We start from the raw sequence: 16,678 nt of genomic DNA on the forward strand, positions 1-16,678 counted from the left end.
TTAAAAGATGGTGCTTTTTTATCCCAGCTTTTCGGGGGTATAACATATACAGTAAAGTCCACTCATTTTATGTGTACAATTTGATGAAGTTTGGTAATTCTATACTTAAATTCATGGTAGTCGTGTAACCACTATCATAATCTAGATATAGAACTAATTGTTCCATATCCCTAAAACATTTCCTTGTGCCCCTTTTGCAGTTGATCCTTTCACCCACCCACCCACAGCCCCAGGCAATCTCTGCTCTGTTTTTTATCACTATAATTATGTCTCTTCTAGGGTTTCAGATAAATGGAATACTGTAGTACATAGTCTTTTATGTTCGACCTTTTTTACTTGATGCCTTTTTACTTAGACTTGTTTTTGAGTCAAAGTTATGATGCTATTGAATGTATTACCACTTTGTTCTTTTTTATTGTTGAGTAGTACTCAACATTATGTTGAGTATTATATATAACGTTTTTAATCTATTCATCAATTGGGGGACATTTGGTTCATTTTCAGTTTTAGGCTATTATGAATTATACAGCTATGAATATTACACAAGTCTCTGTGTGGATATATGTTTTCACTTCTTTTAGGTAAATTCCTATAGGGTATATAGTGAGTCTAGCCATACGTTAGTCCCAGCCACGGGTGGAAGCATAGGTAGCTAGAGAAGTCCAGAGCCCCAAGCCTGTGCCAAAAGCTGGAGATAAGCTCAAATTTTCAGTATCTTCATGATTCCAGAGCCCTAAGCCAACAATAAGATAAAACCTCGTTTGCGACCTGTGTACCCCATAGGGTCCAATAAAGACACTTACCCCAGAAGAAAGCCCATAACCCAGCCCCCCAAGAGGCAAATTTCCCATAGATGATAATTCCTGTGAAAGACAAGCTCACAGACAAGAAATACAAAATATATAAGAATGTTGAGTTCCATGAAAAGAACCTGAATAACTAATGCCAAAAAATACCCCAACAAAAGTCAATAGAACAATCTTAAAGGTACTTAAAAATAAATGTGTATTTAATTAATTGTGTGTTTATTAATTAAACAATTGACACAGAGATATCAGTTGTTGTGCTTTCTTTTCTGCACTTCTTGTATGTGACTCTTCTTGTGAGTCAGAGGCATCTACCCTACCTTGAGAAGAACTAGAATATTATAGTAGGAATGCAAAGACAAAAGCAATATTTGCTTTGTGGCATTTTTTGCTTTTAAAAGAAATGACTGAGCATCAAGACAGAATACCTGAGAGTCATAGGGCATAGACTTTAGAAAGAGAATAGAAGAAATGCTCCTTACCCTATGTATGACCTCCGGGGAGATTAAGTAAGGATCACTTGGACTAGCTGGTGAACAGAGAAATGGGCTGGGTGTGAGAAGACCTGACTTAAGAAATTCACAGGAAGATGTCAAGGATTATTTGTGGCCAGAGCTGAGCCAAAGTCTTAAGACAAATTGTGACCACTTGGGTGAGCACCGTGTCATCTATATTTGCTATTCTTCTCAGTTCATGGGTGAAGGCATTCCATGGACAGCCATCTGCATAGCACCCCCTAGATTACCCAGCAAGACACCTGCCTATCTCCAAGAATTTCTCAAGCACCTGCCAAATATTACAAAGAATGGAGCACCTTGCTAAGTAATAATATAGAATAATCTCCAAAATACATTGTTAGGGGTAAAGCAAAGTATATGATAGTTTATATAGTAGGGTATCATTTGTGCCATTTATAAAAGAAAAGTATATATGCATATATGCGTGTGTGTGTAATTATTTATATATTTGTATGTGTAAAGAATATCTCTGAAGGATACAAGAAACTGGTGACGGTAGTTATCTCTGGAGAGTAGAAGGGTGGCTGAAGAATAGAGTAGGTGAAGAATTCCTTATATTGTAAAGTTTTTTGTTCCTTTTGAACATTTTTATTATATGTATGTGTCACATATTCCAAAAATTGGATAAAATAACAGAAATAAATATTCACACAAAACAGAAATTTTGCTGCTAGATAAGTTGCCTGCAGAAGCCCTCATAAGTACAAAAGGGAGAAAAATGCAATACTGTTTATAAAGGTGAAAAACTAGAAACAACAAAACTAGAAACAATAAAAGTTTTCATCAATAGTGGAATAAGTATGTAAAATATAGAAAAGCATATAGCAGTCAGAGAGAACAGATGAGAGAAATAAATAGATAGAAAGATAAACAGATCTATCAGAGAGTAGCAATTAAAGGAAATGAATTAGATCAATCTATTTGTGTATCAACATGGAATGACTTAAAAGCATGTTAAGTAGAAAAAAAATGTAATATAGAATATATGTTTAGCATACGATTTAGGTAGATTTTTAAAAACACACTAAATAAAAGTATAAAAATGGGTTAGACGGACATGAAACTCACAATACAGTTTTCCTCTGTGGAGGACCAAGTTGGAGGTGGGGTTTGTAATATTTTATTACTTGTAATAAAAAAAACAAGTTATTACAGGCGGCCTGTAATATTTTATTTCTTAAAAACAACTACAAAAAAAGATAAAAAGCAAATATGTTAAAAGTTTTAATTCTGGATGATAGAAATGTAAGAAATATACTTAATAAACATAAGTTTGTTATTTTATTCTGTGTTTTTTCCTGTATTTTAAACAGTTCTAGAAATGTAAACAAAAAAACACAAATACCCAATTCTCCAGATAGATCCTTTTATATTCTTTATAAAGTCAAGTAAATTCTAAGCAATCAGCCTTGACATTATTAATAAATACTCCTTTTAAAAAATAAAATTTTGTCTGAGAGGTTTTAAAACATTGGGAAACTAGCTGTGGCTTTAGATTTCACACTTCAGATGCAACAGGATGGAACCATTGTCAAAAGGAATGAAGGGAAGTTTGATACTTGCTCCTGTTTGACTCCTAGTGCAGACCCAGTTGTTCATTTCCAGCCCCTCATTCCTCCAAATTCCTGTAAGCTATTCTATTGAGGAAGCAGGAAGACTTACCTCAGAGCATACTTATCTATCCCTGTGCCTTTTGCCCTTTGTGAAAAACAAAACCTTCTTTTTGTAGGCGGAGCTTGTGAGCAACACCCTCTTTAAAAACCAGAGTCTCCACGCTAACCTGATCACTTCAGTTCCAGTATCCTGCCCAGCAAAGGAGCAATTAGCCAAAATGATGCCTGGAGGTTTAACTGAAGCCAAACCTGCCACTCCAGAAATCCAGGAGATTGCTAATGAGGTGAGCTAATGCACCCCACGAAAAGGTTTGATCCAAAATTTGAGTTCCTGGGTTGGTCCTGTGCTATGTGTGTGGGTGAACATGACAACCAGAACACTGGGAAATGTGTAGTATTGTTCAGACTTTCTTACAACTTAGTCTTTTGAGATGAAAACTCTAATAACCCCAACTGTGAGAGTGAACTTGAGCCAAGTTCCATCCCTCCTCTGTGCTTTTAGTTTCCCCATTGGTAAAAGAAGGATTTTTATTGGATCATCTCTAAAGCTTTTACAATGTGTGATTTAGGATTACTAATTCAGTTTCTGATGAAACTTCTAATCTCACCAAGTGGAACCAACATGTAATTAAAGTCTGAGGTTAACAATTTGACGAGCTAGACTTCAAATGCAGTGCAGGGAAATTTTTTAAATGGGTTGAATGAAGAACAACATTGCAAAGCCAATGCCCTTACAACTTCCTACAAATTTGACTAAATAGACAATGTTTCAGTCTTTCAGTATGTAGAAGATGATTAAACTAGTATAAAAGAGAAGTGGAATAGTCTATGACAATTCCAAAATTGATTATGGTGGGAAAAACTCTTAATGTTTTTAGCAAGTTGATACATTTTTTAATGTGTTGTTTGATTAGCTATCACCTATATAATAAAAATGCATTATATTGCATGTTTTATGAAAAGAAAATACATATAAATTACTATCTTAAGTTTGTATCATTCTCTAGTTTCTTGTATCAATCCTTCTTGCTATTTCTTGCTGAAACTTCATTCTATGACACTGTTTGCCACCAAGATCAGCTTCTTGTGGGAGTGGAAGAGATGAGATGCTTCACATTCGGTCGCTGGAAAGCTCTCTAAGAGATCAGATGTCTGGAATTCTACCACTCATTCTTTGGGGCTAAATATTTCCCTTCCAAGAGTCCTTTTAAAAAAGAAATACCTTGGAGTTTTTCATTTGTTCGTTTTTTGTGGTTTAGTCTTGTGGAAGATAATACTGACTTACTCATACCTTCCTTTGAAGCCCTGTGTAGGGTCAGTGTTCTTAAACTTGAATGTGCACACGAATCACGCCTGTTAAAGTGCTGATTCTGACTCAGTAGGGCTGGGATGGGCCTGATACTCTGCATTTCTAACCTGTTCTCAGGTGAGCCCCATGCTGCTTGTCCATGACCTCACTTCAGAACCAGAGAAATGTGATACCCTAAGAGGACTGTAGCAATGGGCTTTCTAAACTCAGAGTACTACAAAACAAATTCTCAATTTCATTTGAGCAACCAAGATAACATCTCTTGTCCTATGGATCTCAGAACTGTAAGGACTAAATGAGATCATTTGCATAGAAATGACTTGAAAACAATTAAGAAATAGGCATTGGTGAGGCATCACAATTCCTTATTTCACATTTTTGCCTGAAATCATCCCTGATCCTAGAAAATACTCCTGAGACTTTCCAGGGACCAGAGCTGTAAGCGGGATGGGAAAAAACAGATTTGAAATATACAAGTACAGAAATTTTTAATGATTTTTAAAAAGCCTATCTTGGTGAGCAAGAATTTTTTTTAATACTAAGAAGTTATCAAAAGGCCTTGTGTTTGTAATACCACCCATCTGTGAGCCACATATTATATTATAAATTAATTTGAATGTGTGTTTTTTGCTGCTTACCTCAGGCTCCAATCTGAGAAATGAATATCAACGAATCCTTTCTCGAATATCTCTTAGGTGTCCCGCAATGTATTAAATGTTATAGAAGATACAGAAAGACTGTAAGATGAGGTCCCTGCCTTCAAGGAATATACTGCCCATATAGGGAAGTCAAGATATCTGGAACATATAAAAACATCTCCAATTATGATTTTTCATAATCATAGGGCTTGGACCAGGAGGGACTTCAGAGATTGCTTATCAAACCTCCTTATTTTCAGGTGAATAATTACTATGTTCGGCTTCTCCAGTGTTAAACTCCTAATTATCATTACCTTCCCTCTCTCACAGGAGACAGCCTTAGGGAACAATTCTCAGTTAAGTGTTGGAAGATAGAGGAATAGTCAATCTAGGAAGCACTTTATAGTTTAGGAAGCACTTTCACATCAATTATATCATTTATTCCCCCACAAACAACCCCAAGCGGCAGGTATTACTATAACCACTTTTAGGTATGGAAATTTAATCAACACCTTTCCCAAGATTACAGAATTAGGTCCCCAGGCAGGGCCAGGCACATGAGTAGGTGTTCGTAATCACATACCTAGTATGATTTGAGAGAGTCCCAGGAAAGACCACCATAACCTGTCATTTACCTTACAGTTTCAGTCCTCTGATTTTTTAATATATTTCTATTTGACAAATCACTTGCTAAAATACAGGTATTTTTGGAGGAGCTGAAGTTTAGCTTTCCTTGTCTATCAGAGAGCTTCTTAGTGAAATGCCGATGGAAGGAAGAACCCCATTAGGCAGGGAGGGGAGGGAGAGGTTATCACATAGAGAGGGGAAAGCATCAAAGAAAAATTATAACTGTAGGAATTTGACGTCAAAATGAAAGAGGAATGTTGGATGAGGTCAGAAAGAGAAGCTCAAACAAAGAACTTGTGTTTGAAATAACTTGAACATTTTGAAGAGAGAAGAAAAGAGTTTCCCTGTCCTAAAAATAGCAGAGACTGGATGGTAATTGTGGAATCATGTGCTAAGGGGTGCTAACGGTACTTGGGTCCAGAGTACACCTGAAAGAAACTTCCTCTTCCAAGATTCTCTATATTAGTTGAGCGTCTTGCTATACCTCTCTTCTATCCTCTTTCCTATTTGGGGAGACAACTTGTCATGAATCTCTTCACTCAGAAAACATCGATTATGTAAACAGTACCATGTGAATTGCTATAGGGAGGGAAGGGACATAGAGACAGTCTCTGCCATTACGGAAATTGACAAAATAGACTGGAAGTAAGAGATGCACACAAGGAAATAAAGAGCCATACATGACCCGTACATGAAAAGCCATAATACATATAATTAAGGACCAAATGAATGACCCTACCAGCAAAAGCTTCTGGACCATTATTGCTGATCCATTATCTTATATCAAATGTAAAAAAGACATTGGATGAGAATTCTGACTATGTTTATATACAGGAAAGAAATGTTATTCCAATAATTATTTTTAGAAGTAAGGGCTATTATTACACATGCCCAGGTGCATACACATAAAATACACACACACCCCTAAGTCAAACCCAATTACTGAATACCGTTCCTGTCGTACATGGAGATCATGCTCTTTGTCTGCCAGAACACCACACAAACACCCCATCTGCATACCATTAAGGATACACCCCAGGGCTTAGCATGGCATGGCTCTCACTCACCCACAGATTGGTATTCTACTCTCTGACTATAGCTTCCTCATCAGTCACCTCTCCCACTGCCCCACATCTGGAGAACCAGTCATTCAACCACACCGAATCCTTCAGGGACTCACCCTCCCATCTCCATCAGAACATACATAGGCCTATTCAATCACTCACCCAGCCTGGACTTGGGATGGGTGGTTCCATACACTGCTGCACCCCCAGATTTCCATGACGCCATGGACTTGTGGCATAACAATGCTCAATTAGAGTCACTCCCACTGCTGCCATTTCCTCCTCAGCTTCTGCCCCAGGTTCAGAAAACTTTGCTCGAGGAAGATCAAAACCACAGAACACTCCCCCATTGTAAATCTAAGAATTCATGCCAGCAAAAAACTGCAACAGGACCCTGGGGCTGCCAGAACAGCCTCTCAGTCATGTCCTGTTGGTTCTTTCCTAGAAACCCCACAGAGCTGGAGCTGGACCCTCTCCCTCCTCAGTTTCCTAATCTCCATCCCCATGGCCCCTCCAGCCGGAGTCTCTTCTCTCTTAGAAGATTGCAGTCATCCTGTAAGAACACCTGGTTTACTTTTCTCCTGCTGCTCTTATTTCTCCTTCCTGTCTAACACTTTGTCCTCCTTTCATAAGCCAGCCTTCCTCTCTTATGATGGCAAGAAGGTGCCATCACTTCTTGCATATGCAGTGCCTTGCCCCATACATCCCCCTGCCTCAAAACATATATGACAAATGTCCACAAGTCACTTCTGAGCAGCCCTACTGTGCTTTCATGCTGCTACGCAAACTCTTTCTTTATTCTGTAAAACTTCCCAAAATATGGCCTATGTTGCCACGATTACCTTTTTATCCATTCTTTCCTAAATTATGCATAGCCCAAATGTTTCTGCAGAATGATTACAGATGGGAGAAATGCCTGAAATACCTGGGTGTTGGATGCACCGTGGCTCAAATCCTAAGATCCCAGAGAGCTAACAACTCCCCAGGAGTCAAGCGCTGCAGCAATAACAAATGTGTGGGCAGCTCTGGGGTAAATGTATTTTACCTGGTGGCATCCTTCCCCGGGCTGGGGCCCAAGCAATCAAACTACACTGTTTCTTCCAGCACCTCAGCTACCACCATGCACGCATGGCAGGCTCAGAAACCTGAACAGCAGCCGTGTTCAGCTCAACGTCTGTCTGTTTACCACCAGGCTCCTGACTGCCACTTCCAGCTGGACTTCACCCTCTTAGTGCCCTGGGTAGAGGGGGGCAGGAAGTCTTGCAGCACCAAGCTGCCTTCTGAAACTTAAGGTTTCACTGACCAAGCTCCTTTTTACTCCGCCCTTTTCCTGCTCCTCAGCTTAAATTATAGCATCTAACATTAAAACAATACAAATCTGTTTTATTGGAAAGGGAGAGCAAGACTACAGGTTATAAATACAGTAAACCCTCCATATCCACAGGTTTCGCATCCGTGGATTCAACCAACTGCAGATCAAAAATATTCGGGGAGGGGGGGAATCCCAGAAAGTTCCAAAAAGCAAAATTTGATTTTGCCATGCATCAAGCCCCATGACAAATCTACATGAATGAAGCATGTGTAGGCACACCTGCTGTAGTTTATATGCCGATATAGGTTATATGTAAATACGTATTATGCTATTTTATATAAGGGAGTTGAGCATCTTCAGATTTTGCTATCTGCAGGGGGTCCTGGAATCAATCCCCTGTGGATTCCAAGGGACGATTGTACAGTGATCCTGAAATCAGGGCACACAGTCTGACAGGTGCCAGTGCATTGACAGAAACAAACCAGGACATTTGAAATCAACTCTCTTGTGGAAAATTCTGGGCTGGTAGACTGCATAGATACAATGGAAAGTTTACAGATTTAGATCTATTTCTAGGACAGATAGAAATAAAAACTACTGATATATGGTAAAAACATGACCAAAAGACTGGAAACCAGAAGGAAAACAGATAGTAATTGCAACAGATAAATCAGATAATTAAGTTATCAAGCAAGGGATTTAAAACTTTAATTAACTATGATTAGTAATTTTTCAGCCTTAAGCAGTCATGTTCTCACAGCCTCAGGTTCCTCATTTGTAAAATGAGGTTTAAATAGATAATTTGGGGTTTAGTGTAGAGATTAACCCTTTCCAACTCAGCTCCTAACTTGACCGGTGCCCAGTGTTGGCTGTAAAGGGGTAGGACATGGAGGGGCAGCAAGAGGACACAGTAACCCCTCTCCTTACTGGACTTCTTTCTTCAACCTTCTCTACTTTTGTCCTCTGTCTCTCTGGCACCCTACCTCTTCTCATTCCTGGTTTTTTCTCACTACATGTCTTCTTACTTTCTCTACGTGGAGCTTCATTTCCCATCTCAAGAAAGCAGTCAAATTCTTCCCACCTATTCTGAAGGTCACAGGAGAAATGGGTGGTGGTCCATGAAGTGTTTGCCCCTCAAAAGTGGTCTGAGAATGCCTAGTCTACAAATTTTTGTCTCTGAAAACAGTTCTGGTACCCAAACTGAGGCATCAATAGAAAAGGATTCAAAACATTTGAATGTGGGAAGGATTGTGGGAAGGACTGGATGGGCTCGAGAGAAGCCTAGATGCACTAGAGGCCTGACTGAAGCTGTTTATGCATATGCACATAAAATGTTTCAGTGAAGGGCAGGGAGGTAACTTCCCAATAAATAAGGCATATGAAACACACATTTATTTCCTTTTCCCTCTAAATGACAGAAGAAGATTAGGGGTGGGGAGGGCACAAACCCACAAATATAAAAACACCAGGAGATAGGCAAACATCACCTCAGAGATATCGACAAAACTTTGGAAGATGGAAAACAGATGGACACTGAAAAATGAGCCATCTAGACAGTGTAAGCCACAGAGGGGAATGTCTGAGCCCGAAGCAAGCAGATTTTTGCGGCAGAGCTCCAAAATGCTTCAAGCACTAGTAACACCAGAAACTTATGAAAATGAGCGTGAGGCATGGGGCTAAAACCAGGAGGATTGATGGGAGATCTGTATGAGGAGTAGTCAAGGACCTGCCCCCAGATCCTTCTCTCTCACTATTCTCGACCCTGGAAGACAAGCTATATTACCTGTCCTCACCCCTGGACAGAGACTGGAGTTTTAACTCTTAGCAGAAATTGAATCAGAGAGACCATAGTGGATATGAGCATTTCAGGCCCAGTTGAGGGCAGGAATGAAGGGCCTACACTGAAAACTGGTGGATCCAGTGAATTTACATATTGAATTTGACTCACTCACTCCCTTCTCATCCTTGGTTCAGGAATGCTAGCATCTAAGCTTATGTCCCTCGGTGGTAGACAGAATGATGACCCTCAAAGATGTCCTCATTCTAATCCCTGAATCCTATGAATATGTTACCTTACATGGCAGGACTTGAAGATGTGATCAAGGATCTTGAGGTATATGATATTAGTTTTGCCATTTTGAGTCTGAAATTACGCATATTTCAAAATAAAAAAGTTTTAATGCAGTAGCAATTATTGCTCTCCTATTTTTATTAATCAAAGACATATATAACTATTAGCGCTTTACCAGTCAAAACATCACCATATTGCCATATTACGATATTACCACATTGAGCTGATGTAAATTCAGCCTAAAGCAAAAGAATTAGACATTTTACCCGTAGTTAGCTCATGAAATCTTATTAAAGATGGGTGTTTTCCTTTCTTTGACATAATGAAAATAGCTCATAGATCTCATTATCATCTTTGAGGACTTTTAGAAACGTGGGGTTCCCAGATTTGTAAATCACATAAAGGGAGTCCAATGTAGCCTTGATAATTTGTTCCTTCTTTTCTCTCAAGGTTAAACCACAGCTTGAAGAACAAACAAACGAGAGTTACGAAGAATTTGAAGCTGTAGAATACAAAACTCAAGTGGTTGCTGGAATAAATTACTACATTAAGGTTAGAGTTCAACATCCACTTTGGCATTAAAAGACATTGTATTTCTCACTTTTGTGATGTTTCCTGTCACCTCTATTCTATAATTTGTTCCTTCTCCTTGTCCTAAATCAAGATGCCTACCTAGCATACTTCCCAAGTGGTAGACTCCCACATTTAGCAGATGGTGGTATATTTGTATTGTCTTATTCCTGTTAATTTAGAACGCCTTCTTCTATTGATTCTTAACTTAATTTCCAGAAGTTATATAGAGAAATATTTCATAAAAGTTCAGATCATATTTAGCTTGTGGCTGTGGTCGCCTCATATGTGAAGTAGAAGTCTAAAAGGCCCAGGCTGGACCAGATGCTGCCTTGAAGCTTTGTGATTCTACATGGCTAAATTAAATGGATTTAAGGAGTGACTTCAATCATTAGCTGGGAAAATAACTTAAACCACTTGTGCCCTTTAAATAAGCATTTTGATGAATAGAACTTAAATAATTTTTGCAAGTCAAATAAGTAGATTCAACTTGTGGTACTGTGATAGGTATAGTTTAAAGCAGTGGAACATTAAAAATATCTTTTAAATTAATGTTATACCTATATCAAAAAATTAAATGATGTATTGATCCAGTTCTAATTGAAAAAAAAACTTGTGTAGTTATTGAGAAGGAACCAATTCAACAAGTCAACCTTAGATAGTTGGGAGCCAGTTTCATCCTTTTGTATTGAGAAAATGATAATTCTGATTTAATAAATAAAAACAACAGACAGTCAAATGTATTTACTTAATCTTTACTAAATTATTTGACCAGAGTATAGTCCATGTTATTTCTCTTTAACAAACAATTAACTACTTAAGGTATAAAAATTTGTTAGCAAAAAAATAAGTGGTGCTAACCAGCTCGGCATGAGAAAATTACAATACTGGGTTATGTAAATGGATCAGCCCAGTTCTACCAAATTTGTGCTCCAAGAATCTGCTGGGCCCTGCGGTGGTGCACAGGAGCCTGCCTTGTGTTTAGAAAGCATAGCATTGTCTCCTCCTTTCTCAGTCTACTATCTTCATAGCTGGAAAAGAACGTTTTCCAATTAAAAAATGATTTTGTTCAAAGGTAAAAAAATTCCATCAAAATTGGGATCATTATTTTAATAATTTATGATTAATCCAAGTACATAACTTTCACATATTAATTAGCTCATGCATTTCTTTAAAAGCTCATGAGAAAACGATCTTGAAAATTTCTTCCCTTGAGATCACCTGCCTTGTCTTAACCAGTCTCCTCTCCTCCCTTCCCTTTCCTTTCTTTCTTTTCCCTTCCTTTTCCTTCTCCTCCCTATCTCCCTCCCTCCTTTTCCTTCCTTCTGGTATCAAATTTCCCCTACTGGGTCATAGCCGCTGACCCCAGCTCCCTCAGTTCTTAGTCATTCTAGCTGTTAACTCCTTTGCTCTGAGCCACTCTCTGCTTTTAAGATCTTGCTGATGATGTGACCTTCTCTGTTCTTTCTCAAGTACCTATCATGAGGCAGGTAGTGAAAAGGAAGGATTGCAAGTTTTGGTGTCAGACAGTCCTGGGTTTGAACCCCTGCTCAACTTATTCTACTCATCAAAACCTGTGTGATTGCAGCTCCTCATTCCCTTATCTGCACAATGCAGATATAACCTACTTTACAGGGTATTGTGTGGAAAATGAACTAGAAATGTACTGAGCACTTACAATGTACCAGACACTGTTGCTAAGCGCTGGGCGTGCATTATTTCATTTAATCTTAACAAATCTGTGACATAAGTATGCTCATTTCCCTTGTGTTACCGAGGAGACAATTGAGCCCGGTGAGGTGAAGTAACTACGAAAGGTCACACAACTATAAAAGCAGAGCCAGGATTTGAACCCAGGTAGTCTGAGGCTTTACTGTTGGTGGTGCTGCATCTAATAATGTATGCAAATGCCAGTGCACCGGTCCAAGCATAGAACAAATGTTTTTAAAAGGTAACACCATAGAATGAAAGGAACACAGATGTTGGAGTCTGGATTTGAATTTTTGCTCTATCACTTGTTAGCTGAGAGATTTATGGAAAAATTATTTAATCTCTTTTAATCTGCTTCTGCATCTGTATAATCGTCATTGTTCCACCTTTCTTCAGGCCCATAAAAAGAAGTAAGTATAATCACATATATAAAATGCTCATCATAAAGTCTAACTCGTAGTAAATATTTGCTAAATGGCATTTGTTAAAATTAGGTTAGACAGGGCCATCAGAGCACAATAAAAATTATTCTAAAACAAAAGTGTTATTGTCTCAACCCAGGACAAAAGTGGAAATTCTTACCACGATTTTTCTATGTCCCAGATTCATGCCCAAACTACCATTTCGATCTTCATACCAATGACTTCCCAGCAAGATCCCCTTACTTTACAAGGGCCATCCCCTAGGCCCTGTTCAGTCCTTCCAGTGGGCATTTATAAGGACGGTTGTGATACAGATATGAGAACCACAAATCTCACATTTTCTAGGGCAAGTCTGAGTTCCTTCTCCCTTCTTAAACCATGTGGCAAAGAAAGTTGTCCCAATTTCAGAATCAGAATAACCAAAAGGGCTGTCATTTGTTTTCTTGCTCTATATGTATCTTTGAAATTGAAATGCAACTCTGGACTTTCATTTGTTCCCAGGTAATAGTAAAATACAAAGTAAAATAAATCTGGAACCTATGCCTCTTGCCATGTTTTCAGCCTGCCCTTTCTCCCATAAAATAAGGTGGTAGATTTATGAAATCCAGGGTCTAAGAATGCTGGTCTAGGAATGCCATTCCAGAAAAGCTTATTTCAGTGATGTCTTCAGAGGTCTGTAGATCTTGTACTTGTTGTAGATCCATGTGAATGAATCTCTTTTTTCTTTTTTTTATCTTTCAGGTCCGAGTGGGTCACAACACTTATATTCACATGAAAATATTCAAACCTCTTCCTCAACAAAGACAATCTTTGACACTTACTGGTTACCAGACTGACAAAAGCAAGGAAGATGAACTGACAGGCTTTTAGCAGCATGTTCCCAAAATGGTCTGATTCTTTCCACTGGCTACCGATGAATGATGCCTGCTAATAAATGCACTATCAACTATCACTAAAGAAGCATTCCTTTTTATATTTCTTCAACTATTTGTCTATTGTATTAAATAGTAATTACCTTTTCTTTCTCAAAATCAATGTCATTGCTTTAGAGTAGAAATTTCATACAAATTGATGTCAATTGGAAATCTTGTAAAAATAAGCCATGCCAATGCAGCTGGCTAAAGGATAATACCACTACCACCACCATCACCACCACCACCACCACCACCACCACCACCACCACCATAGGCGGCTACACCATGAGCCATCAGTGCCCTGTGGTTGCTGAGAATCTGACATTCCATCGCCACCTTTGTATTTTAAATTTTAATCAAGTATTTTATAAAATATGTTTATATTTTGAAACAATCTCAAACTTACAGATAAGTTGCAAGGAAACTTTTTTCCTGGATATTTGAAAATAAGTTACCTACAGTGATGCCCCATCACCAACAAATACTTTAGTCTGCCTTTCCTACAAACAAGTATATTCTCCTCCATAACTGAAATACAATAATCAAAATCAGGAAATTAATATTGATACATTTGCTAGCGTCTAATCCCCAGACAACATTCACATTTCCCTACTCATCCCAAAAGTGTACTTTACTGCAAAAAGAATTAGTTCAAAACCATATATTTCATTTAACTGCCATTTTCTCTTTTCTATCACCTTTATTGTGATATAATTTACATACCATACAATTCACCCAAAGCATGCAATTCAATTATTTTTAGTATTTTCAAAAATGTATGCAACAATCACCACAGCCAATTTTAGAACACTTTCATCATCTCAAAAAGAAACTCCATATCCTTTTGCTATCATCCCCCTTTCTCTTCCATGCTCCCACCTCTAAGTAACCACTAATTTACTTATGTTCTGTCTCTATAGATTTGCCTATTCTAGACATTTCATATATATGGAAGTATATAATATATATTCTTTTGTAACTGCCTTCTTTCACATAGCATGTTTTTACGGCTCATCCATATTGTAGCATGTACCACTATTTTATTCTGTTTTATGGCCAAATAATATTCCAATAATTTTTATAGATATACTACATTTTGTTTACCCATTCATCAGTTGATGAATATTTGAGTTGCTTTCACCTTTTGACTATTATAAACAATGCTTCATAAACATTTGCGTACAAGTTTTTGAGTATACGTGTTTCTATTTCTCTTGGGTATATACCTAAGAGTAAAATTGCTGGTTCATGTGGTAATTCTATGTTTAATTGTTCGAGGAACCTACAGACTGTTTTCCAAAGCAGCTGCACCATTTTACATTCCTACCAGCAGTGTATGAGGGTTTGGATTTCTTCACATCCTCATCAACATTTGTCATTACCTGACATTTTGAGTCTAGTCACCCTAGTGGGTGTGGAGTGTGATTGTGGTTTTGATTTGCATTCCCCTGATGACTAATGATGTCAAGCATCATTCTTATTCGCTTATTATCCACTGGCATATTTTCCTTGGAGAAATGTCTATTCAGATCCTTTGCCCATTTTTTAATTGGGCTATTTGTCTTTTTATTACTGAGTTGTAAGAGTTCTTTGCATATTCCTGATACAAATCTTTTATCAGATACATGATTTGCAAATATTTTCCCTATTTTGTGGTTGTCTTTTCACTACTTGAGGATGTCCTTTGAAGAACAAAAGTTTTTAATTTTAATGAAATCCAAATTATCTCTTTTCTCTTTTGTTGCTTGTGCTTTTGGTATCCGATCTAAGGATCCTTTGCCAAATCCAAGCTCATGATGATTTACTCCTATGCTTTCTTCTAAGCGTTGTATAGTTTCAGCTTTTACATTTAGGTCTTCGGTCTCTTTTGAGTTAATTTTTATAAATAGTATAAGGTAAGTATTCAACTTTATTCTTTTGCATATGGCTATCTAGTTGTTCCAGCACCATTTGTTGAAAAGGTTATTCTTTCCTACATTGAATGATCTTGGTTCCCTGTCGAAATCAATTGATCATAGGCACATGAATTCATTTCTGAATTCTCAGTTCTATTCCATTAATTCACCTGTCTATCCTCATGGCAGTTCCACCTTTCTTGATTACTGTTGCTTTGTAGTAAGTTTTGAAATCAACAAGCGTGTCTTCTGATTTTGTATCGATAAGTATCATCGATTGCTGTGCACAGACTTATTTTCAAGGCCCAATACGCAAGACACACCACCACAAGCCGGGATAAAGGGGTTAAAGAGTTTTATTACAACGTGAAAGTAAGTAAGACAAGACAGAGATTAGGGGAATATATTATCATACCACTAACAAGCAAGGAGGCAATTCATCATACCACCAGGGCCCAGTCAATTAGAGTCGTAGAAACAGCAACGGCCTTTCATCAGCATGGCAAAATCCCAATCGAGTAAAGCTATCAGCACGGTCGAAACATCATGCGCAGAAACAGCACCCGCCCTTCATCAGCACGGGCGACACACCTCGCAGCAGCCCAGGCGGCCTGGGAACAACAACTACTGCTGCTGCTCCGCCTCCGCTTTCTGGGTTTTTTTGAGGACTTCACTAACAATAGCGACAAGGAGCCAATAAGCATACGTGTTAACAACACAAGGAACTGGTCTCGGATCTGGCTAGGAGCCGGGGCCAGTCCTTGGTACAAGATTAGATGTATCAGAGGTCGGCCCACCTGCGCCAAGGCGAAAGCCAGGCTCCACATCCTGTAAATATTTTTTTGGTCCTTGGGAGGGTAGCCAATCCTCCCAAGGCCAAGCACGTACCCCAGCCACTGTGACAGTTTACATCCCCAAATGTTCCCGGGCAGACCTTCATATTTCTATTCCTTACACTTTGTTCTTCTTTTTCAAGAATGTTTTGGTTCTTCTGGATCCATTGAAATTCCATATGAATTTTAGAATCAGCTTATAAATTTCTACAAAGAAGTCAGCTAGGATTCTGATAGGGATTGTGTTACATGCAGATCAGTTTGGGGAAGAGTGCTATCCTAACAATATTAAACCTTTCAATCCATAAACAAGGGATGCTTTCCCAATTATTTATATCTTCTTTAGTTTCTTTCAACAATTTTTAATAGTCTTCAG

General features: G+C 38.2%; 1 protein-coding gene across 1 annotated transcript; it reads left to right on the plus strand.

Annotated features, from left to right (window-relative positions):
• The first annotated feature begins 3,112 nt into the window (after window positions 1-3,112).
• Window positions 3,113-14,757, plus strand: CSTA (cystatin A). The gene is made up of 3 exons (XM_081072167.1): window positions 3,113-3,221; window positions 10,409-10,510; window positions 13,402-14,757. The coding sequence occupies exons 1-3, from the start codon at window positions 3,156-3,158 to the stop codon at window positions 13,528-13,530; spliced, it is 297 nt and encodes a 98-aa protein (XP_080928293.1). The 5' UTR covers window positions 3,113-3,155; the 3' UTR covers window positions 13,531-14,757.
• Window positions 14,758-16,678: the final 1,921 nt, after the last annotated feature.

This window comes from Rhinolophus hipposideros (genome assembly GCF_964194185.1).
Source record: "Rhinolophus hipposideros genome assembly, chromosome: 2".
In the NCBI taxonomy this organism is placed as follows: Eukaryota; Metazoa; Chordata; class Mammalia; order Chiroptera; family Rhinolophidae; genus Rhinolophus; species Rhinolophus hipposideros.